This window comes from Hydra vulgaris, chromosome 09, assembly GCF_038396675.1.
Source record: "Hydra vulgaris chromosome 09, alternate assembly HydraT2T_AEP".
NCBI classification, from domain to species: Eukaryota; Metazoa; Cnidaria; class Hydrozoa; order Anthoathecata; family Hydridae; genus Hydra; species Hydra vulgaris.
The window spans coordinates 43,700,001-43,727,001 of NC_088928.1; the positions used below are offsets into that span (position 1 = coordinate 43,700,001).

Genomic DNA, 27,001 nt, shown 5'->3' on the forward strand with positions numbered 1-27,001 from the left:
AGTACTATTGATTTTACTACTAAGAAAAATATTGATTTTCTGTGACACAATTCAAGAGATCAAGTAAAAAAAACCTAGCGGTTGAGGCGAATGACTCCTTTATTGCCCTTCCTAAATTTCCCTTTAAAGTTTAACATTTAAAGCGGTCATGGAAAACTGTTATTTGTCAATAATACTAAACCCACAAATAAACTATTTATAGCAATTTTTGTCATCGTAATTTCTTTATTTGTTTTCTCCCTATTAAATGTGATTGAGAGATAAAAAGGTCAAGTTATAATGCATAAAATATATAAAGATTATGTGATTTCATTATGGAATTTTAGAATTGTATTAAAATTTGTACTAAAATATACAAATATTGAAAATGTTAGAAAAATTAATTTAAAAAAAAGAGTATATAATATAAAAACTCAAAAACATTTAAACCATTTCCCAAAATTACCCATACTCCATTTGCTACATTATGCGGTGTGGTATAGTGGTAGAGCTCTCGCTTCATAAGCGAGAGGTTCCAAGTTTGATTCCCACCACGTCCATGGTAGTACCGCGCTCAACTTGTCTCTCCTCACAGCGACCTTGTTTGTCAAGATTCGTGTTTCAGAGATATAAAGTTGGGAGAGGGTTATAATCACAAGTAGCCTCCTCATCTGTAGTGGCCTTCTTGGCCTTGGGGAGGTGAATTACAAAAAAATAAAAAATAAAAAAAATTTGCTTTAAAATTTTAAAGATATTCAAGAAAGTATGTACAAAGTGAGCCACGCTACATCTGAGAAAAAAATGTTTTGGTTTCAGACTAATGTATACTGTGTAGAACACTTTTAAGTCAAAACTTATATCTATCACTTCTAATCATTCCAGAAACTTAAAATTAATATTTTTCAGGCCAATAATTGTAAAATAGAAAGAAAAAAAAAACATCTGTGAGGGAGCTTTTGTCAAGTTATCCTTTTTCTGCTTAGTATAAAAAATAAAAACAAACACATTCTACATTGAAGAAAAGAAAAAAAAAGATTCAAGTCAATTAGATTTGTGTTGGATAAAAGTCAAATTAATTAAAACCGATGTAATTTCTAAAACTATTCATAAAAAGATTTTTTTTAGCTTTTTTCAAAAGAAAGAGAAGATAATAGGCCATTTTAATATAAAATATGGATTTGATTTTTTTTTAATATATAGCCTAATAAAATTATGACATTTTGAAATTTTGATTAAAAGTTCTATATTTGCATTTGCATTCTTCATTATGAATTTTGAAGCTGTATTTTTTTAGAAAATGGTTAAAAATTGGTACTTGACCATTTGATTTTCTTTTGATTTCTGCTTTATATCATTTTAGTGCATAATATTTAATTGTTGATTTGAGATTAATATTGGTTAATTGTATAATTATTGTTATAATTGTTGATTTATCATCACTATTTATTATTATTATTTGTTTATTTTATGTTAAACTTAAGATTAGTTTTTAACTATTTGTAAATGATGTCATTTGTAAATGATGTCATTTGTAAGATCTTTTATTGAAAATATATTAATTGATAATCAGCTGAAATTCATGTTATTTCAAATATATGTTTTAATGTAATTTATTGTATATCTTGAACAAGAAGCCCTAAGAAATTGTGATCATTGTTAAGAATTTTGATCATTTTTTTGTCTTGGTCAACATTTTATTTTCTCAATCTCTTTTACAAAATTTAATTTTTAATATCTATTAAACATTTTGTCTTTGTTTTCTTAATGTTTAATCTATTGAATTCTTTTGAAAATTTCTTGCGTAACTTTAATGACTTAGATTTTAACTTTAACTCGGCAAGAATTGTTTTTTTGTGATTTTTTAATAATTAAGTAACTTTTTAATTAACAATAGATTAAAAACTATAACATTTTGTTTTAGCTTATAATCTAATACATGTTTGACTCTTTAAATTAGAATACTTTTTAAATTTTTTATTTCCTAATACTTTATATGTTAATATAAAAATAGTAATAAGAATTATAAAAGGTAAAAGAGAGTGACAAATGAAATTTTTATTACATAATTCTTTGTTTTTATTTACATCATTCTTCTTTGTTAAACTTAATTTAAAATTCCTGTAAATTATGTTAAAAAAAATCCTTGATGACAATTTATGATTATCAAATAACAAGGAAAGTAAACACAAATAAAGAAACCAGGGGTTACTACTAAAAAGGTTTTAAATTTTTTATAATTTCATTAACAAAAATAATTATTACTTTTTGTAACTAAATTTATAACTAAATTTAATAATTAATTCTTAAAAAAAGAGAATTAGTTTGTTTTTTAGTGTTTTTATAATGAAAAAACAATAAATTAATGATAAAAAACTGACAACATGAGACAATCTAACCATACTGTTAGTCTTATATAATATATAAATTATAAAACAGTTATTTTACAAAAAAACAACTGTATAAATATTTTTAACCAACTGAACTTAAAAAATGTTTTTAAAATTTTGAATTTTTATATTTCAGATTATTTTTTAACTTCCTGATTGTTTTTAACATATTATTTGCCTGATATTGGTTCAGTAGGTGTACCAAATAATAAGTCTCTTATAGCAATACAAAATAGTAAAATAAAATAGAAGGTTAAGTCACATAATCCCAGGATTCATCTGTAAAAGAGAAGTCACAAAGAGGTGTTAAAATATGTTTATGTAGTCAAACAGCTTTCAAATTTTTCAAGGTAAAATAAATACTTCACACACAAACAAAACAAAAAAAACTACTCACCTGCCTGATAAACCATTAAAAAAAAAACAATCAGAACAATCAAAACAACTCAATATTTATGCAAAAAAGAAGAAAAAATATTTATGCAAAAGAAAGAAAAAATATTATGCAAAAAAGAAATTCAGGTTATCTTTGGTGAAAGTTTAACTGACATAAACAAATTAGAAATAGATAAAAAATGTTTGCTTTTTGGTTGTTATATATCTTTATATTTTATGTTTATTTTATTTTATATTTATTATAAATTAATACATAAAAATAAAACAATTTTTTTTAAAGAGTACCACTCCCAATGTCTATTAACTTTTTTGTGCCGAAGGTGCACATATGTGCGCCTATAAAATGCCAACCAAAATATCTCTCTTAAAGTTATTGTTCAACCATATTTAGTCGTAAACATTAACTCTTTATGCTCATAGACATGAATTAAATTTAGGAGAGTAGAAACAATCAATTTAGGGGTAGCTTCATGTTAAAAACACTAATGATAATTGACAAAAATATATGTAATTTTTAGACTTTTCTTATTGCAGATGGCTTTGAGAAATTATAAATAATCCAAATGAAGCTCTTTGAATCCGTGATGAAATGGATGTAAGTGATTTGTTTTGTGAATCTTCAGAGAGTCTGATGACAAGAGATTCCAAATGAATAAGATGAAATTCCAAGAGAACAAGACTGTTATTTGCTCACCACAGCTCCATTGTCAGCCAGTCAGTCATCAGAAATAATTTAATCGCCATCGTCTGAAGATTATGTTAGTTCCAAAGATGATTCAACAGAAAAAATAGACATGGACTTAATGTGCTATTAATAATTCATGAACTAATGATAACAATGGACTCTATAAAATAACATTTACTGATAATGATGTTACTGCAAATAAGGAAAGAAAAACACGTAAACAACCAACAATTCCAACCATAAAATCAACCTTTATCAAAACAAATAAAAAACTTCAAACCATTAAGACTAAGAAATCTAATGTTAGTAAAGACAACAGAAAATGGAAAAAAATTAAAAATACTAGGACCAAACCTTGGAAATAGGAAAAATGAGTTCGGCAATAATTTGCTGACCTCAATCTTATAAAGTTCGGCAAAAAAAATTTGGTACATTGGTCTTACCATAAAACATAGAAAACACTTTAAGGTCAGCAGTTAGGTCGACATTGCCGAATGCTGACCCTAATTCCGAGGGTTGTAGGACTATTATTCCATTTATGGTAACACCAGGACCAACATTTAGAAAATCTGCAATACCTAATTGTGATGACAATATCAAACCAACCTATATCTTTGAATTATTTTTTGAAAATACTTTAATACAAAAACTTCAAACTGGAACAAATCATTATCATTCAAGGTTACAAACCTCTTCTATAAAGCATAAAATGATATGTTGTATGTAAATTTGGTTTGCTTGAGTATCTTTATGAGAATAAAGTTTACACAACAGGTACGGCAGGAGTTGATTGCAAACAATTTTCCAAGGAGATTATAATGAAGTCAAAAATGAAGTCACAAATGAGAGTATAGTGATTGGCGAATCTATGGTTCAATTTTGACGCAGGTCTGGATTGACAGCAAGCCTGTTCATATACTTTCAGCAATTCACTATCCAAACTACTAAGATGAAGCTTGGGGTAGTTAGCAAAATAAATGTTGCACACCCTACTAAAACTACTTTATTTGATTAGTACCAGCACCATTCAATAGGTATTCGTGGATCACATGTTTTTAGCTCATTTTGTAATGTCCATTTCTGCCTTGATTCTCTGTTGCAATATGTGACATTCATAGTTTATTTTTAAAATTTTATGTACATATTCACTTGTGTTGACTAAATATAATAAATAAAACTTAAAAAATATTAACTTTGATTTAAAAGTGAGAGTTTAATATTATCTACTTATCTAAAGTCATCATCGAAAGTAGCCCATCAGTTAATTTTGTTTTGAGGTATTTTTTATATTTTTACTGAATAACAAAAAAAAGAAAAAAAGAAAGAAAAGAAATTGATGTCATCAGAGAAAAATGTTATTATTTATTTTCTAATTATCTAAATTAAGAAAGTAACCCATCAAATAAAAGATGAAGAAATTTTGTGCCTTTTTAAAAGCCTTTATTTACTTCTAAAACAATATAGCTAGCTATTTGAAAGACTTAATTAACAAATATTTAACATTGGCAAAGCTTGTTTATAAATATGAAATAATGCAGATGCCATCAGTTTATTTTTTTTACTTTCCTATTTTAATTTTTGGATTCCAAATTTCATCTGCTTTCCAATGATATATACTTTGTAGAACTTATTTTGTAAGAAAACTAATATATTTAAGTGTTAGGCGACATAGTATTGTGCTTTTTAGATCGTCAAAATAAATTCCGCCACGAAAGGGTCAATTACTTAAAACTATTTGAAATTATTATTATTTGAAATGTTTGAAATTATTTTGTAAGTTAAATAAGAACATTAAAAAAAAAAGAAGCCAAATATTAGATGCGTTGGAGGGGCAGTAATTTGTACCTCCTGGTAGATATTAGATACATTAGACCCCCTCTGCCCAGTCTAAAAACCCACCTGTGAGAGCAGCTTGCAACTATTTAATGATGAGTGATGACTCACAGTTGGTCAGATGATGAGTGATGACTCACAGCAATGATGAGTGATGACTCACAGCAGGTCAGTAAGCAGGTTTTAGGTTATTAACTAAAAGACATTTTTCTAACATTATAAAAGCTAACAAAAACCACTGTTTTTAAAAGAGAAATATATAGAAAATAGTTCTACAAACTTAACAAGTAAAATAAAGTTATAAGGTTATTAAAATTCATTATCACTATTTATTACTAACTTAGGCGATCACAAAATGGCTTTAGATAGGTTATATTTTTAAAACAATTATACTTAGAAGTCAATGCGGTAAGTCTAGAATGCGGTAGTGGTGTAGTGGTGAAGCGCTCACTTCATAAGCAAGAGGTTCCAAGTTCGATCCCTACTACGCCCCTGGTAGTACCATGCTCAACTTGTTTCTCTGCACAACGGCCATGTTTGTCAAGGTTCGTGTTTTGGAGTTAAAAAGTTGAGAGAGGGTTATAACCACAATTAAGTAGCCTCCCCATCTGTAGTGGCCTTCTCGGCCTTGGGGAGGTGAATTTACATAAGATAAAAAAAAGTCTGCAGTTGCAAATCTAATCTATATGCAAACAAATGGTCAGTCTATTTATTACTTAGTTCATTAATGATAATAGAGAGTTTACAAACATTTTGTATACTTATCTTACATCAACTTTGAAACTTATTCCTCTGCTGCAAACTGGACAACCTTTATTTTCTGGAATATTGTCTTTTGTCAGCTGAGAGGCTTTTATATAAGGAGACGGAACTTTGTGAGGTAAAATCACTAAATAGTAAAATGTAACTAAATAAAATATATTAAAGAAATTTGTTTACAATAGTGTTTACATAAGATCTTATAGATTTTTGTGTCTATATTATTTTTCTCTTTTGTTAAAAAAGTTATATCACATGACACATTATTGTAAGGATTAATGATCAGGTTTTAACAATTACAATATTAAATTGAATAGTAATTCAATGAAAAATGAAACTAAAGCCTGCCTAGGTTTCATAACATGTGTAAACTTCTCTAAAAACAATTTTCAATATAAATCATAGCGCAGAAGACAAATATAGATAAACAGTTGGATGTCCTTCAGAAACTGCTCTCCCCCCCCCCCTAATTGTGTTTTATATAGTAAAGTAACATTAACTTAAAAAAAAATTTTAATTAAAAAATTTTTGAACTCAATGTTACTTGACTATATAGATTTATATAATATTTTTTAAGGATGGACCAACCCTTAAACATTTACAGATCCCCTATTATTATCAAAAGAATCTTACCTTAGATAATAATAGAGCATGACAGAACTCCAAAAATAATAATCACTTATAAAAACCATATACAGAAAAATAATTATTATAAAAAAACTTGTTAAAATAGACTTTTTTCATTTTTAGTTTAAAAAAATGTAATTTTTTATGCAGTAAAATCTAAAATAACAATTTTTTTATGATTATTTTGAAACTTTTGTTTCTTAATCTAATATTTTAGAAAATGAATGTGTCTCATTTGTGTCTTAGTAAAACAATTTAAACTTAAAAACAATAATTTAAAAATATAATAATTTTTCCATAATAAGTTATAAAACATCAAAAACAGCATCATTCTAATTTTTCTTTTTTGTGACATTTATTGACGTCGTCTTTGAAATGACTGCTTTATAATTTTTAATATTTTATTTTGTAACAGTTTTTGAATTGGTATTTTATGCTTGATGATGGTCTATACAAGTTAGACCGAAATATTACCCCAAAAAAAATTAGTATGATGCTGTTTTTGATGTTTTATAACTTATTGTAACTTCATGTACTACAAGAAATGTTGCTAAAACACTTAATAACTTCATTAAAACAACATTGTTTTATTTAGCTTTTTAACTTTCTAATCAAAATTAAAACTAATTTGTGAATTTGGTGGCAATAATAAAATATAAAACAAGCTGAAAATTTTACACTTAAAACTTTTTTTGTTGTTGTCAATGTAAATGAGATAAAAAAAAAAAAAGCACCATACTTATAGCATTAATTGCAAAACTTATAGAAGATGACTTTCCACTTTTCTGTGATTTTACAGGAGTAGGAAAGGGAAGGTAAAAATAATCACATGAACATTTATAGTTTAAATTTAAATTTTTCCAAAGTAAAACCATCCATGCTTACATGACTTTTTCTTTTCCATTTCTGTAGAAAATCAGACGAATGGAAAGTCAACCTAAAAACATCTTTTAAGCAGTCTAATAAACAAAATAACTAAAGTTTTAAAACATGACATTGTTACAAAAGTTTGAATGACAAAAATGCAAATTATACTTGTTACTTACAAATAAAATAAAATCAGATATAACTTAAAAAAAGAAAAGAAAAAGAAAAGTTTAGTTGTCATAAGCAAACCTTTTTAATTGAAACATTCAGCAACAGAAGAAAAATTCATAGACTATTTTAATACAATATTATTAAACAAAGAATAAAAAACTCAATAAAAAATATTTATTGAAAAAAATTATTTACTTTTTTGGACCAATACAAGCTGTCCAGAGGACTGCAATCACTCTATAGAGGGATAAGAACACATTCTTTTTCACACATGTGATATTTTGATTTATCAGGATAATGTAATTGTATTAATTAGTTTTATTATTATTTAGAGTCCCTCCAATCAGCCAATGAAAAAACTGTTTTAGGAATAAAGTTATGGTCAAAAACAGTTTGTAGTTTAAAAAAATAAAACTATTGCACCTATTGCATTAAATTGGACTGATGATGAAACCAGTAGACCATACATTGTCTATTGGTTACAAAATATTTGCCATTAAAACCAGTATGTTTTTGAAATAGACCCAGTTAATGTAACTAAAAATTAAAGGTCTCAAACTCTTGTCAAAGAAAATGCTAATTTCAAATTATTTGGGAATCACTAATAGTGAAATTTCAATTAACTGCTCAATAAATCATGGGATTTGCAAAAAAATTGACTGATATAAGTATAAGCTATTATTACTTGTAAATCTAAAAGCTTTCTAAAAACAGAAGAAAAAACAGTATTTTCAAAGTTTTGTCAGCTTTATTCAAAATGATGTGTAACAGTAGATTGTGCATCAAGTTTACATTCAGATTGTAAATGTCAAGTACACCAAAATTCAAAATTAAATTCTTCAATGTAAGTATAGGGTTGCCAGACATCCGGCTTTTATGTTGAAGAACTCAGTGAAAAAATCTGACAACCCTATGAAAGTAGGCATTGTATTGCCAATTTACATTCACTATAAAGTACTTTTATTAAAAACAACATACTATATCATAGCTGTAACCAGTTATGTATAACCATAGCTGTATGTATCATAGTTTACTTAAAACAAGATAAGTGATTTTTAATAAACATGATTTTGAATATAAAGACACAAAGGAAAAGGAGCAAAAAGCTAATAGTTGAGTAACTTAAACTTCCCTTAAAAGAGTTTTTTAAAGAGTTTTTTTTTTTACAATATATTTTTTATGATCATCAGAACTGTGGTTAGGCTACCTTACACACCCTATTTAAGGAGGGGAGGGGGAAAAGGGCCCATCAAATTTAGGGACCCATTTGCAAAATTAGGGCTCTTTTTCAAATTTAAGGAGCTTTCTTCTTTTAAAAAAATACCTATTTTACAGTTTTATAGAACAAGATGCAGTCCAAAGATTTCATTGAAATAATAGCAAATCTACATCCTAATAATATTTATTATAAGTATTCTAAAAATAAACTTAAACCCATACACAATTACATGATATCTTTCTGAATGCAACATGATGCAAGTGCCATTAATGCATTTTACACCAATTTTTTTTTAGTTCTGATTCAGCCCCAACAAAGCTGCAAGCAGCCATTACTAAAATGGGAGTTACTAGAAAACAAAATATAGAGTAAAAGAGCAAGGAAACGGTTGACAGAAGACTTGAAAAGTTGAAGCTTGTATGAATCAGAAAAACATGAAGATGGAAGAGAGTTCCAAAGGGTTGAAGTGCGAGGGAAAAAAATATATAGCTATATAGTTTTTTATATATAAAAATTTTTGGAGCATGCAGGGATAAATACAGTAAAAGGATGAGACTTTGCTAAATGAGAAGTCGAGCACGAATGAGTTTTGGTTGATGGAACTAGAGATGATGGCTCCTTTAAGCAGGGACCATAATAGTATTTATAGAAAAGAGAAAGAGATTCAACTTTACGACGTTGGAAGAGAGGCCCAAGTTTTGCAGATAGAGCAGATCCAACAAAGTTTACAAAGCATTTTTGGACCTTGTCTAAAAGAGAAAAAGCTTCATTAGAAGAACCATCCTAAATATGACAACAACATTATATACAGTGACAAATAAAAGGTAGAGAATGGAATTAGGAGTAAGATAATAGTAACCACAATTTAGAAGAAGCCACCTTAGCAGATGCTAATCTAGCAATCAATTGCATATATAGTTTCCATGAGAGGCCAGTAGTGAACGATAATGCAAGAAGACATAAAGAAGAAGACTCAGGGCTTACATAGATACACTATATGGAGCAAGCTTATGGAGAAGACCAGCATGCCAAACTTTATCAAAAGCTTTAGATAAATCAAGAGCAATAACTCTTGCCTCACCACCTACATCTAACACACTAAAAAATCTTTCAGTCACAGTAGTTAGCAAGTCAGCTGTAGAGTGAGAAGTAGAGGTGTACCAAATATTTTTGCCGGATATACCGGATAGTGAACTTTTTTAGAGTTCTATAAGTGTTTATAAAAAAAAACAAATCTTGCCAGTCTACAATAAATAGTATTCAAGACTTAAAAAAATCAGTGAAAAACTGTATGACATGGTGTGTGCTGACAAAGTATAGTAAGTAGTAATAAAAAAAAACAAAAATTTTGCTATAAAAAACGATTTTTATTTATACATTATTAACACATATACCTGTGTTATATCAGTTTTTTATTGATTTTATTTTTTTAAATCTTGAACACTATTTAATGTTGAATGGCAAAACTTGTTTTTACTTCATAAACATTTATAGAACTTGAGAAAAGTTCATTATCTGGTATATCCAGCAAAAGTATCCAGTACACCTCTAGTGAGAAGATTGAAAACTGTATCGATTGTTTGACAGTAAGTTATTTGACTCAAGATGGGATGTTAGAAATTTATTGATCAAAGACTCAAAGACCTAGCTAATAACAGATAGAAGACTAATCGAACGATAGTCAGAGGGGTCTGAATGTTCTCTAGAGTTTTTAAAAATTAGAACCACAGATGCCATTTTCCAACAGATAGGAAAACAAGATTCAGCCGAGCATTTATTAAATAGTTTAGAGAGAATTGAAACTGGAACAACAGGAAAGTATGGCCATAAGATTCAGATATCAAAGTAGAGAAAAAGTTTTGTGCAAATAATTCAGCCTTATCTTTGTAAGAGGTGATAAGATCAGTCCCATGAATTAGAGCTGGAATGTTAGACTTGCCTTTGCCAATGACACTGTTGAAGATTTCTGTATGGATTCTATTCCTGTATGGATTGTTGGACTGTCACAAAAAAAATCACAAAAAGAATACCATTCAGTTTTAAGGCAGTAGTAGGTAGTACAATGATTGGGTGAGTCCGAAGAAGTACAAGATGAAAGATTTATAGAGATCATTGCATGGTTGAAACTACCTGATGGAGAACAAGGAGAAACTGGACAGAAGGTAGGATCAGACACACAAATCCAGGAGTGAAGGTAAATGATTAGATTTGCCTGGAAAATGAGTCACAAAATTGACTATCTGAGTAAGAGATTGAAAAATGCAGAATATATGGACTTTATTGCCATGGTATTAGAGCCAAGCCATCCAGTGTGATGAGCATTAAAGTCACCAATAACAACAATATTGGCAGAGGGAAAGAGACAAAGGGCATGGTCAGTTTGATCAGAAACTTTATCTAAAAGAGCACAGTCTTGAGAAGAAGAAGAACAATAAAAATAAAAATGATAAAGTAAAGAGATGCTAAGCGAAAGCACATAAAAGAATGGTCAGAGGATTCAAACCTGATTTCTTGTTATATAGGTGAATAGATGCGTAAATATACCCCCAAGCCAAGCATGTGATTATTGGAGTCTTTGTGAATCAAAGGATAGTACCCATCAATACTTAGATCTGAAGAAGGAACAACCAAATTTAAAATAGTTTCACAAAGAGCAAGTCTGATGAATTTTGCTAAAGGTAAAATTCAACTTATAGAAAGTATTTTTCTATATATTTTTTACTATAATTTGTGATCTTATGTTAAAGACCACGAATATTTATGAAAGATATATTGAAAAAGTTAGGTAGTGAAGGTGGTTCTTTATGTTTAACATTTTGGGTCACTTTTGGCATGATTTAAGTTAAAAGAGAACTTGACTCATTCATAGGTATGGCATCCAAAGCAATTAGATATGCAACTGTCTTTGTCCTGCTAATTAATCTAAAGTTTTAACTGAGGGCTCCTTAAGTGCCCTAAACAACGCACATCAAAAGCATTATCAGGGACACCATCCATTCACAACATGACACTTTTAATACTATCAGGCTTGGCTAGAAAAGCATGCAATTTCAAGTCTTTACTTGACCACGCAAATAATATTTTGTTTTGACAATTTAACCACAGTTTTTAATAAATGCGCTGAAAAATTTTTAAATTACGTTGACAGGAAATAACTTCCACACATTTATCTTTACTGACATTTTTATATTAGCCAAATGCTTTTAAATAAAGTAGCTAATGATTTTAATTAAAAAATCATTGAAAGTTGTATAAATTTTTATTTATATTATTTAATTATATAAGATTTTTTTATAAGTAAAATAAAAAAAGTAAAATTATAAAAAAAAAATAATTTAATTTTATAAGCGACAACTTAAAACAGCGATGGTCTCTTTAATAAACTATATATAAGAATCATTCAAGTTAATTCACTCGAAAAGTAAAAAGATTTTGTTTAAAAGAAAAAAAAAGCTTTTTGAATTAAATAACTTTGATCTTTACTTATGTTTTTATATTAATGAAATGCATTTAAATAAAGATACAAATCACTATTAATGATTTTTTATAAAATGTTAATGAATACATTATATATATTTTTATATTTATATAAGTATATATTTTTTATTACAAACGTCTTTATATTAAAAAAAAAAATTATATCAACTTTTTAAATAAACAATTCAATTATTTTTTTCAATACTGCGAAGAATTGTTAAGAATCTTTTTTTTAACTTTTAAATGTGCGCATTTGGTAAACAATCGTTACATATAAGTTCTTACTTTATTTAAAAAGATATTTGCATAACATTATATTATAAAAACATTAGTAAAAATAAACGATTTGATGTTATTTATTCCAAACATATTTTAGATAATTTTATCATTATAGTTTATTACTTATTTTAGTAAAGTTTTAATTAATTTTTTTTTAATGTTAGTTTCAGTTAAGTTTTTTATTTTATTTTTCATTGTTTTTTTTACGAAGATTTATTTGCTTATTTTATAATAAGTTTTTTTTAAGTTAAGTTAATTACTTCATAGTTAAGTTAAGATAATTTTTTCAGCGTGTTGTATACAAATTTTCAAAACATATTGACAGCCATGGTCAAGTTTTCAAAATCAAATAGTATTTTAGTGGTCATATTATGACGTGAAATCACAGGCTTTCCTGGCCAAGCCTGTACTCTGATATTTTACAGCTGTTGGTGGAACCAGCCTCTCTGAGAACTACCACAGAGGTTGGGAAACCTTTTTACCAGCCTGCCTCAGAACAATTAAATTGAGTTTTAGAACTGTACCCTAATTAGGAGTCATTAGAAAGAGTTGCATAGCTACTATCAAGGAGGCAAAAGGAAAAATCTATGAGTAGAGTCAATAAAATTCAGCCTTCATCATCATTGGCAAAAAACAATGTAACATAGGTTTACATTTATGCCAGCCTAACAGATGAAGAAGAGATTTGAGACTGGTTAACAGAATTGCTCTGCTTACCCCTAAAGTTTTTGCCTAGGAGGCCTTCTATAAGACAGTAGCAGGATGCATTTAACATCTGCCCAAGATGAATACTTTAATCATAATACCAGTAGCAGGTTGATTGTGATGATCCTGGACCTGACCTGAACTGGCGTTATATAGCATACATATGGTATCAGTACATCATAAAAATGTATGATATTCTGAAAATATAACAGGTGGGTCATTCCATGCCAAGTGGAGCAAAAGCGTCTAATGGATAGGGTTGCCAGATGTCCGGCTTTTACAAAGGAGAACGCAGTAAAAAAATTATTTTTACAGGTTTGGTGCTGTATTCTCTGTAAAAGCCTGACGTGTTAAAATTTTTAGATAAACATCTAATATGGTTCTTGAGAGAACACTATTTAAGTAGTGGGATATTTTGCCTGAAATTTCAATTTACAAGCAAAAAAGTTTTTTTCATCATTTTTTTTTCGTCAACAGCTAATAACTTTTGAACAAGTTGGTTTTATACTTTAACTATTTCAAGGTAGCTAGTAAGATTAAAATTTTTCAAGGTTACGCTATGGATACTTTTAAAAGAACAAAAAGATTAAAATCTGGCATCTTATCTTAAATCTTAAGGTGGTATATCCCCATTAATTTCGAAATTTCTAGAAAAAATTATTTTTTCAAAGTTGATTTTTTAAATTCAAAATTTTTCATAGAACAAATTTATGATTTTTTTAAAAATAAATAAATAAGGAAGTGTGTACAATTATGTGTTTTGTGGCCATAGCAGATTGAGAATTCTATAACAACACATTTTGAAACAAAAAATTTTAAACTTGCTCAAGTTTATGAATATCAGTAACTCTTTTCTACAGCTGCTTGTTTATTTTGTGCTTTATGCTTTTATTTATTTTAAATAAATAACTTAAACTATTAATGTGAACATTAGGGGTATAATATTTTTACAAACTCAATGAGCATGTCATATTCTGATGAGCTTTCGTAAATAAATAAAAAAATTTACTTTCATTATGTTTCTAGGAAAAAACTCACACACTGACCCACTAGAAAACCGAGCCAAAAGCTGTTAATCACATAACAAATAAACCAAGAAACTCTTTACCGGTAATTTGAAGTAAAATGTTTTCCAGTTTGTTTTAAAATAATAAGTTTTATTTAAATAAGTAATGAAGATATATTGATAAAATTAACAAAACATCAAAATGTTTAAAAAACTATATTGATAAAACTATATTGACTAAAAAGGTTTGCATTTGCTTTAACTATGATTTGTTAATAAATATTTCAAATACAAAGTTTCTTCAGATTTGCAAAGACTTTTGATATCTTCTAGAACTTTTACTGCTCATTCAGCACAAATGTTGGATCTTTGTGTATTTATAGGCGAAGGAATATCGCATCAAAACTTCGTGGATGTATTGATAGCCTTGGGGTGATCTTGAATGGCTTCCTTCAGTTCTTTATTATTTTCAGGGTTAAACATTTGGTTTAAAAACCAGATATCTGTCCACTTTCCAACAACAAGCTTAACTACCATCTCAAGTCATTGTCTGTCTGAAGGAATTAGTATGTAAGCAAGTAGTAAATAAATTGTCTGGGGGTTCCATTTAGGATGGCTAATATTTGGTAAAATTTTAAAACTAATCTTAGGAAATTTCTTTTTATTTCAAAAGTATTTCACTATGTTTTTCAGATGCTTCAAAAAGTGCATGTTATCAGTCCATTTCAGTTCATTCTCCTTCAATTGAATGCCACTGTTGTCAAAGTTTAATGTTAAATAGTCATATTTACTAGGTATTGCTTCAACAAAATAATATGACAGTTCAGGTGAATTGGTATTACCTCCAAAAAAGCCATCCAGACATTTTTAATAACTTTAATAATTGATTTAATATATGGTGTTGACATACATAGAGAGATTTTTGAAAGCTAACATTTCAAAATGTGTCATTAATTTCTTTATCACGCCACTTATTTTCCCACTGCTAACATTGTAATGTTTGTCACGATCATTTTTATAGATCCCCACAAATCATATTCATTCAAAAGTTATCGAAGTCCTTCAAAAATTGTCTCCGACTTTTCATTCTTCAATACCATTGGCTTTAGCCTAACCTCTTTTTTATTTTTCTTTGTTACAACTACTTGATGTTCCACCCTAGCTATCTTTTTTCCATCAAAATACAAACACCAATTCTTGACTTTCAGTTCTTTTCTCAATTTAACTCGTAACTTTTTACCTTCTCTAATGACTGCCATTCAGATTGTTGCTTGAGTTAGTGCAGGAAGATTGACACCAGACTCATTACTACTTTCGTGTTCCTCTTTATATTCATTCTGAATTGAAGTTAATAGCATTGATGGAACATTTCCAATTTTAATTTTCTTTGAAGGATGTATTTTTTTAAGATCATCAGACTTCATTGTATTATATCCACTCTACCGGATGTCTCTAATTGCTTTAAACAAAGATTTTTATCTTCAGAATGCAACCAAAAGCCATCCTCTTTCATTATATCTAAAAAACCATCAAAACTATAAGTACCTGGTTGATTTCTATTTGTTTCTTTTTAATCAATTTTTCTATTATTATTGGCACAGATCTTTTGTCTATTGTTGGAAAATTCAAATTAGCCCATAGTTCTAAACATTCATATGAAATTTTCTTTATTCCTTTCACATTTTAACAGTCTGATGCCAAGCTGGTGTACTGGTTAATTATTTGTCAAATTGTTTGCATTTTACATATTGTTCCTAATGATTCTTGAGATTTATTCTTACGTAAGCTTTTACTTTTCTCAAAGTGAATCAAATTTATTTTCCATATGCCTCTTGATATTTTGGTTGCAGTTAAACTTTTGTTTGACATATTGAATGGTTGAGTAATAACTGAACTTGTAATGCTTTATACAATTTATTATTTGATTAGATTAAAATACGCAACGCTAAATTTCACTAATAAACAAAAAAGTTTTCCCTGCAGAGCATTAAGTTAAATCAAAATAGCACGTTAAGTTTCATGAAAATTGCACATTAAAGCTTCCTACTTCTGTTTTTAAAACAAATTTAGCGCAATTTGCGGACAGTTCCTTAGGAACTATAATTCATTTGGTGCATGAGTTTTTTAAAAGGATCTTAAAATTATTGTCATTTTTTTCAAAATATAAAAGCTCATAACAAGGTGACATGCTTATTTGAAAGCCTTAAAATTATTTTTTATTTTATACCCCTAGCGAACATGCATCAAATGAATTGTGCTTGCATGCTGTTTTAGTTTGTTTATGTTCTTATAGATAAATAGCTTAATAAGATATGGGACATTCAATTGCTCGATCTAAAAAAAGAAAGTATTCTTGTAATCAACACCTAAAATCTTTATCAGCAATATCAGATATATTGAAGACGATGACAGCTCATTATATAATGTTGTTGTTATAAGTAATCCATATCCAGATTTTGAAATATGTGTTGGACATAACCAAAAGAGACTTGGAAATCATACGCATAACCTTAGAGTGACACTTAAAGGTCAATTTCTTTCAGATGGAAAAAGAATAGCTGGGAGAGGTCATCTGACAGATAAAGCCATAAATACGCTTCAAATTTATCTTGGTATGACTATGTCAAAATGTGAATAACCTATATGCAATAAAAAAGCTGCTTGGGCTGTTTTATTTCACAACATGACATGCCCACAAACTAGAACTAGTTGGTAGTTGTGGCAGAGTAATAAAATAACAGGTGAAAAATCATACAAAACTAAAATAAGCTTACCATTAGCAATTAAAACAGTACTTATGCCTATATTTACAGAAAGTCTGAATGGTTTTATATGGAAAAGATGTTCTAAAGATTTTTTTATTGGAAAAAAGTTCTTGAGATTAGTATGAACTCAGCTATTATGGCATTTAAATATTACATCAGTTGAAAAAGTGATAAGAGGTAACAAACCAAATATATTTATGCAGGAAGGACTTCATAAATTGGACAGCAACCGAATTAAAAAAATGAATCACAAATAAAGTGAAGGAAAAAACAGCTTAGAGCCATCAAAAAAGGTTATATAGATAATGAAAAAGAACTTGAAAAGGACTCACAATATAATAGTGGAGGTTTTTAATTGGCTTATGCTTCTTTTCTTAATATAACAAACTTTTATTTTGTTTTTCTCAAAATACGTACATTTTAAAATGCAATATTTTCAGTTTGGGACTATATGCTGACTTGAAATTTTCAGGGTGCTTTTGTTATAAATTGACTTAGGTAATGAACCAAAATTACCAATAAATATGATGTATAAGTATGTTTAAAAATTTTCTTCTAAAATGTTCTATAAATTTTCTTCTAAAATGTTCTATACATCTTTAATGCATGATTTTGGTTCATAACCACTTTGTACCTTTTAAGATCTTAGCTTAATAGTTCAATGAAAAGTTCTGAATCTGTCAATTTTTTTTTAAATTTTTTTTATTAATTTCTTTTATTGATTTTTCAATAATAGTATATTGTTCACTAAAATTTTTTTTTTCAGAACAGAAAAAAATCTAGTTTTTTTAGTTTGCTATTTGCACAACTGTTTAAATATTGTTTTCAATTTGTTAACAATTTATAAACAATCATAAAAAAATTTATTGAAAAAACTTTTTTTTTTAAATTTTGATTGTGCAGCTAACACCTGATAACTAAAAAATGAGACAACTTTAAAATTGTTATTATAGCCATAGTTACATAGCTATCAAACTTAATTTAAAATAAATTTATAAACAATTATATGATATTTAAAAAAATATATTTATTGGTTTTCAATAACATCGTTAAAAGCAATTCAACCTAGTCACGAACTGAAGTCATTAAGGCATAACATTTTGCCACTTCTGGATCCATTTTGTTAAGACAATTCACGATACGCCGTTTGAGTTGAGGAATGCTTGTTGCTTGCCAATTATCCTCGTAGACTAAGCATTTCAACTGACCCCAAAAGTCATCAATTGATCGAGCTTCTGGTACATTGGGTGGATCTTTTACCTTTGGCAGGTATTTGATGTTATTGGCATCGAGAAAAAAACTACTTCATTTGCATAGTGCGAGCTAGCTAAATCTGGCCAGAACAAGTACTCTTCATTTTTATAATGTTCATCAATGAAGGGTATTAACCACTTGCGGAGACATCTGATGTATGCTTGTTTGTTGATTGCCCAGCCACTTTCAAAAAACATTGCTTTTGAAGTCTCTTTGGGCGATATAATCAAAGATACTTGCACCTTTTCCTCCTCCTACTTCTTCTTTCTTTTGAATTTGACGTCGCTAGTTGTAGATGACATTTCGCTAGAATAGAAGCCATCGTTGCCAGCCAATGTTGCATTCGCATATGTGAAATATGATTTGTCATCCAAGATAAAATCAAAATTCCTAAAACTGCGATATATATGCCGACACAAAGGTTTCATTCGAGCTAGTTGTCTTTCGCTTCGATGTGGAATCTTTTTCTCCTTGTAATATCTAATACTCGTTTGTTTTTAAGAATTTTAGATATATATGATTGGTCACAATCGAATCTTTGAGCTACTTGGGGTTGTGAAACACCGTGATGATGATCAAATGCCTTTTTCAAATGGTCTATGTACTTTTCGTCCATTTTTTTTGCCCTTGGACCGCCTCCTTTTTTTCGTTAATAGCCTAAATTATTGTCTACACGTTCTAGAGCACGATATATGGTCGCTTTTGATGCTCCTTCATCTAGAAAGTGTTTTACTGTGAAGATTTTTGGCTTTTCCAGATGCGAATTTCTAAATTGGCAAATGCATTTTCTTAGGTCTTCTTGCAAACTTGTTTTATGCAGAGCCATTTTAATTAATATTTTAAAACTATAATATAATTTTAATAGAGTATTAAATTCCCTATAAATATACTAATTTATTTCAATTGCATGATTATAAATAGCATACATAAATTGATTTAAATTGTCTCATTTTTTAGTCATCAGGTGTTAATCAAACAAAAAAAAACTATAAAAAAAACTTTTTTTTAATATATTCAAAAAAAAAAAAAAAGAAAAATAAAGATATTGCAAAAATGTTAACTCTTATAAAATTAACAGCCAAAGACCAATAAGGAACCTTACCAAAAATAAAAAATTTAAATCATTTGGAAAAAGCAATATAATACAATAAAATGTATGGAGCAGTTGGCAAATTTAAATAAATTTTTTTTATCTAAAATTTTTTTTTTTTTTTTAATATTTCTTTTTTTAAAATTTTTCATTTTTTATTGTGAAAAAAAATGAAAAACCATTACTATTTGCCACATTATAAAAGAAAAGATTATCTCTCCCATTATCACAAAGAATATAAAAAAAAAAACTTTTAACTGGTAAATTTTTTTCTATAAAAAAAATTTATAATTGTTTAATTTTTTTTTTTTTCCCTTTCTTTTTTAGAAAAAACAAACAAAACTCGAATTTATATCTTTATAATTCGAACAATTCAAATACTATCGAATTTACAAAGTGTGAAAATTTCAGAGTTAAAAGATATATAGAGCTGGAGATTTGTTTTAAATTACACCTACATTTTGGCAATTTGTATGGAATAAGTGATGCAAAAGTTGAGCAATCAAAATTTCTTATTTAAAAAAAAATTAGCATACTTGCTTTAACTTGTGTATTGTAGTTTTAACTTTATATTGATTATTTTAAGGGAATTTTTTTGAATGGGGGTTACCACCTTAAGAAATCAATGAGATTATTTTATTACTTAAGAAATTTTTTTTTTAACATATCTTTTTAATGGAAAATTTACCTGACTTATAGAGATTATCTTTTGGGATAATAAATAAGTGCCCACTAATTATTTTGGTTTTTATTAACACTTTTCAATTGATGCATATAAGAAATTGTATGAAAAAAAAAGTCCTATCTTAAGTAACAGATGCTTTGCGTTGCGAATTAATTTGAAAAAAATCTTGATCTGGCTCATTTTGATGACCTACAACTTTTGAAGGTAGCTTTTTAACCAACTGATTTTTTTTTTTTTAATATTTATTCACCAGATGTGTATCAGGCAATTTAATTTGTATTTAATGTGTATCAGGCAATTTAATTTGTATTAATTTTTGAACTAGTTTTCAAGATTAAGCTTTTTTCACAAAAAATTTCAATCCCAAAACAAAAATATCAACATTAGTCTGCCATTATGGAAAAAGATAAGATACCAGAATTTAAACTTGTTGTTCTTTTTAAAGTGCCCAGAGCATACTTGCTATCTTAAAATATTTGAAGTATAAAATCAACTTGTTCAAAAGTTACTAGCTGTTAAAAACGATGAAATTTTTTGCTTGTAGAGTGATATTGCATGCAAAATAGTCCACTACTTAAATATTGTTTATTTAAGAACCATATTAGATATTGAGCTAAAATTTTTAAAACATGCTTTTCTCATATATATGTAAAAAATTAAAAAGTTTCAATAAAATCTGAGATGGTCCATGAGGAACCCAACCCTCAGAATTAGGGTTGGCATTTGGCAATGCCAACTTAACTGCCGACCTAAAAGTGTATGAGGTCAGCAAAATATTGCCAACCTCGTCTCTATGTTTTATGGTAAGACCTTTGTATTAAATTTTTCTTGCCAACCTCTAAAAGATTGAGGTTGGCAACTTATTGCCGACCTCATTTTTCCTAATTCCGAGGGTTGGGAACCTCATAAAAATTTGCTCCACTTGGCATGGAATGACCCAGGTATCAAATCCATCAAAATTTCTGAAACAAATATAAATGAACATATAAAAAATGCTATTCCTGACAACTAATACCACACCTGTTAAGTCTCCCTCATTTGGTGGGAGACTATCAAATTTTAAAGAACGCATACTAATGATAATGGAAACAAATCATAATATTTAAATATATTTAAACAGTCAAATTTTAAGGACCTTTTCTTTTCGGTAAAGATATATAGTAGGCATATAAATTGTGGTCTGACTATATTATTATGTCTACCCCACACCCATTGTTAAAACTTGACAAATATGTAATACTTAAAATCTAAAAAAGTTTCTTGCTTGCAGTTGTGCCACAATTTTATACCATGCAATGATATATTTATTTCTTTATTTAGAGACAGTTTTTTAGATGTACATACATTGACTGATATATAGGGATCAGCAAAAATAAATTTATATACATTGAATGACTAATATTTGTTTTTAATCTATTACCCTATTAGGGTAATAGATTAAATTACTAAACATTACCCTAATAAAGTAATGGATTAAGTAAATTGATAAATTGGTTATAAATTACATACCAACTTGTGGAGGAGCATCAGATAAATTTCGAAAAAATTTTGGAATGCTTGAAAATATTGTAAGTTTCTTCATAAATAAAGACATTTTGAACTAAAAAAATTCAAAGCACTCAAATGACTATATAATATAACAATATACAAATATTCTATAATATGCAATAATTTATTTACTTTTATTTTGTTATCGACTATATTTTAGCCTATTAACTGTTGATATGCACAAAAACACTGTATGGGTCAACTCATTATATTTCAACAAATTTAAAGAAAACTTTGTGAAATGCCATCTTTGACTTTACTAATCTTTACATGCTATTATGTGCATTATATAAATAGATTAAATTTGAAATTTTGGTCTTCCGAGAGCAACGCTTTATAAATTATAGCCTAATAAACACAATGAGCATTTAAACTTAAATGTTCAATTTACTAAATGGTAAAAATAGACTATTTTAAAGTTTTATAAACTTTTTTCTAACTTTTAACAAATTTCTTATTTTTTCTAGAACTAATTTTATGGATAGTTCTGTTTAAAATAGTGGTTTTTATTAATGTATCATAGTAGAGAAAAAATTATAAACTCAATTTTGTAAAAAATCTGAAAATTGCTCAAATGAAGTTAAGAGTAGTATTTTCAAATTCATCTTTACAAATCTTTACAGTTTACACAAATGAAAGGGCAGTAACCATTTAGTGCTCGGCATCATTATTTACATGTGATACTTTAAAGATATTAACTCAGATAATTAACATATATATATTGATATCACATAAGCTTTTAAACAGAAAAATTGAAGGGAAACATAATGATAACAATAGGTTCCTTTGATAGCAAGAATTTCAAATTGTTTAGAATGTACTTCAAATGTGTTTTGGTTCTAGATACACAGAAAAAGCAGCTGTTTTGATTTCAGATATCTTTATTTCAGATTAAAAGAAATCTATAAAATAAATTTAAATATAAATCAGATAAATCCAAAAATATGATTTTCAAAACATATTTAGTAAAGTCTTTTTATAATGAATCATTTTCTATATAAAAATTTTAAAATTTGTTTTATTAAAATTGACTTTTTATAACAAAAAGTAATATAAACCATTTTAATTATTTTTAATTAAAAGTCCATTATGATAAAGGATACAAAATATTATTATTTAAAAAAAAAAATCATGAATCATTTAACACTTTTTTTTACAAACTTTGCTCATAAACTCAAATCCAATATTCATTTGTCTAACATTAACTATCAAAAGTATCTTAAACATCCAAATTTACATAGTTTATTATTATCTCCACCAAATATTCCAGAAATTTCATCTCTTATATCTAAATTGAATCCAAAAAAATCATTAGTTCCAAACAACATTCCCACAAATATGCTTATAAATTTTAACTATGAATTTTCAAATATTCTTTCTAAACTATTTAATACCTCATTTATAAATGGAACATTTCCTGATATTTTGAAATTATCTCGCGTTATTCCAATATTTAAAAATGGCCCTAAACTTTCATGCTAAGAGCATGAAAGTTTAGAGCCATTTTTAGAGCCACAGACCTATTTCTCTTTTATCTAAAATTAGTAAGCTTCTTGAGAAACCTATGTATTCTAGAGTGTACTCTTTTCTAAACTCATTTAATTGTTTATATGATTTTCAATTTGGTTTTCGATCAAAACATTTTACTTGCCATGCATTAATAAGTATAACGGAAAAAATTAGGAAAGGTCTTGATACTGGTCATTTCGTTTGTGGTGTTTTTATCGATTTACAAAATGTTTTCGATAACGTTGACCATAGATTTTGATTTCTAAATTAAATCATTATGAAATTCGCGGTATTATAAATGACTGGTTTCGGTCTTATCTTTCAGATCGAAAACAATCAATACAAGACAAGTATTAATGGTTTCAATTCTAGTAATAAATCAGTTTTATGTGGTGTTCCTCAAGGTTCGGTTCAAGGTCCTCTTATTTTTAATCTACGTTAACGACCTAATCAACTTTGTTCACTTCTCTTCAGTTCATCTGTTTGCTGATGATACAAATCTCCTACAAATTCCCCTTTTAAATTATATACTTCAATATAAATCTTAAAATTTCTTTTCTCCTAATACTTCAACAGTAGCTATAAAAAAATCATTGTCTTCCTCCAACTTCAATTTATTTTATTCAAATCTTTTTTAAATATATATTTTAAAGTAGTTAAAAACTAGAATGTTACATATCATTACAAAGGTCTTTAATATAGTATTTCAAATTTGATAAATTAATAAAATCGAGCAAACCAATAAAAAGTTATGAGGTTTTAAGTTTTTGATATATAGATTTGTTGAAACTGTCAATATTTAGTTTTTCGTGACTTAAATTGTTATAACTTTGTCAATTCTTATCTTAATACATATAAATTGGTATCAAAGATAGATGTAAGAGTGGGATACAAATGTAAGTTACCCGGTAGTCGCCGGGTGTATCAAGAGGCTAGAGGGGGCACTAACCCATCATCTTAACCAACTAAAAAACATATATTTTTCTAAAAAATTATGACTTTTTTATTAAATTTTTTTGTATAAATTTTTAGATTCAAAAGTTGTTTTTATTTTGTTCCAGACTACCAGTAAATATAAGAGGCTTTTCTGAGTTAAGGGTGGAGGTGAGAGTTTAACACACCCTAGTATAAAAATTGTTTAATTCCTAAAAACACTTTTAGGTGGATAAAAACAAGTAAAACTTATTTGAATATTAAAAATTAGGTTTTACTTTGTTACAAAATACATTTTACAGAGGTGCATACACTGACTTAGGGGTGGGGCATCTACCCTCTACCCTTCAACCCCTAAAAGATAAAGAAAAAAATTTTAAAATAAAACTCAGTATTAGTCTATAAGTTGTTAAAACATTTAAAAATGTGGCTCTAGTACCTCTGGTCCCCTGACATAACCAAAAGTACCAGAAACCAAAGGGGGAGCACCACAACCATTTTTACGGTTTAAAAAGATATGTTTTTCTATCCTAATTTATACTAAGTCTTTCAATAATATAAACAATTGTTTTGTATTTTAAGACAAGAGAATTTAGTATAAAAATATATAGTAATATATCGCAAGATGTATCAGCATTTAAACCATTGCCTTATAGGAAAAGGCATCCCCCCTCTAAAGCCAAAGAACTAATAATTAAAAAAATGCAAAGCAAAAACATATTTTAATATAAAATTTGTAACTAATTTGTGTTTTTAAAATTTTACAGATAACCTACTCAAAACATTACTATGTTTCAAATTAATGAATTAAGAATAATCTTATTATTGTGCAAATAATAATTCTAAGTCTGATTTTGTTTTGGTATAAATCTGATCTTGTCTTGGTATATATATATATATATATATATATATATATATATATATATATATATATATATATATATATATATATATATATATATATATATATATATATATATATATATATATATATATATATATATATATATATATATATATAACAAAGTCTTGCATTAAGTGACCTTCCTTGTTTTCATTGCTGAACATACCGATTAACTATCTATAAATTCCAGTTATGGTTTAACAGTATCTTCTATAAATATCTCTGTTACAGTAACGGTGAAACATCTCTTTTGCTATCATCTAAAACATCTTCTATTGCAATAAAACAAACAGAAATCATGTCTAAAAGCTGTCTATCAACAAAGGATAAATTTATTACTGGTCATGAAATATTTGGAATAAAAAGATTTTCCAAAAATGTCAAATTATGTAAAATGGCATGAAATTGAGCTCATTAAAATTTTTTAACCACTTTTCACAAAATCAACTCGATAAACATCAATTTGATATAAAGAAAACGTGGTCCGGAACCAATCAAGTTACCTGAAGAAAAAAAACAAAGTACCCTTACTCGTCACAAAAATTGACTTTGATAAACTGAAATAAACATATGTCACGAATTTAAGCTCTAACCGAACTTAAACGTAACAAATTGCGTGGGTATGATGATATTACTAGTAATAGTTAACTATGTTATTGATAGTATTAGAAAACATTTATTCTACTTAATAGCATCTTCTTTTGAAAATAGTATTTTCCCTGATCAATTAAAATTAGCTAAGGTTTACCCGATCTTAAAAAAAGATAATATACTCACTGTCTCTAATTATTGTCCAATTTTTCTTCTTTGTGTATTTTGAAAAATATTTGAAAGGGTTATTTCCAATAGAGTTTTTAACTACTTGACAATAAATAAAATCTTATTTAAAAATTAATTTGGGTTTCAAAAATATTTTTCTACTGAATATGCAATTATTGAACTTGTAAATAAAGTATCCACTTTATTCGATAAAGGTGAATTAGTACTTGGAGTATTTTTCGATCTTCCCATTTGATACTGTAGATTACAGTATTTTACTTGCAAAACTAAATATTTGCAGTATTTTTGGTCTGACTTATAAGTGAATCGAAAACTATCTTTGTAACATAAAACAATATGTTATGGAGCAAAAGCCAGGCACTCTTTATCATCAATATTTTAGATGAAGCTTTATAAACTCTTCATAATGCTTCATCTAAAATATTGTCTATAATGTATGCTAACTATACTAATTGCTCTTCAACCACTCTGATACAAAGATATTGTTCGAAACCATGAACATTAACTTAGAAAGTTTTAACCTCTGGTTTAGGGCTAATAAACTGCCTTTGAATTGTGAAAAAACCAGCTCTGTTTCATAAAACAGGACAAGCTGTTAACCTTCCATTAAAGTGACCAAAATTGTTTATCAATAAAATAGAAATACTTGGAGAAAATTATCCAAAGTTTAAGGAATTTTACTTGATGAATATTTATCAAAAAAAAACCATACAGGGCTAATAGAAACAAAAATTCAATTCCTGACATGCATCATTTCGCTATCTTTTGCGTTCTTATTTTTCTTCTCTTTTTCTTTTGCAGTACTAGTTTCTTAATTAAAAACTTTTAAATTAGGAAATAAGTACTGCAAAATAGAATTTTTAATTTTAAAAAAGAGGGTTTTTATAAGTGTCAATATATATATATATATATATATATATATATATATATATATATATATATATATATATATATATATTTAAAATCCTATTGAATCATAAAACAACAGGTGTTATGTTAAATAAGTATTGTCAAAGGTACTCTATGAAAAGCTAATAGTCGTATCATCCATGACTTTTTTGAGTCCCTTTCTGACATTAAAAGAAGGCTGTTAATATGAAAACTTTCTGGGGTGTATCATAGCTATTTAATACTATGAGTAGT

The 27,001-nt window shown here is 27.5% G+C and overlaps 1 protein-coding gene across 1 annotated transcript in view; it reads right to left on the reverse strand.

Annotated features, from left to right (window-relative positions):
* LOC105845149 (large ribosomal subunit protein mL66) overlaps positions 1–23,447 on the reverse strand; it is a 40,824-nt gene extending 17,377 nt beyond the window's left edge. The window contains exons 1-2 of the mRNA XM_065805824.1: positions 21,694–23,447; positions 6,051–6,169 (exon numbers count right to left, since the gene is read on the reverse strand). Of these exons, the coding sequence (XP_065661896.1) occupies positions 6,051–6,169; positions 21,694–21,778 (204 nt within the window). The 5' untranslated portion in view covers positions 21,779–23,447. The remainder of the gene's footprint in view (positions 1–6,050; positions 6,170–21,693) is intronic.
* Positions 23,448–27,001: the final 3,554 nt, after the last annotated feature.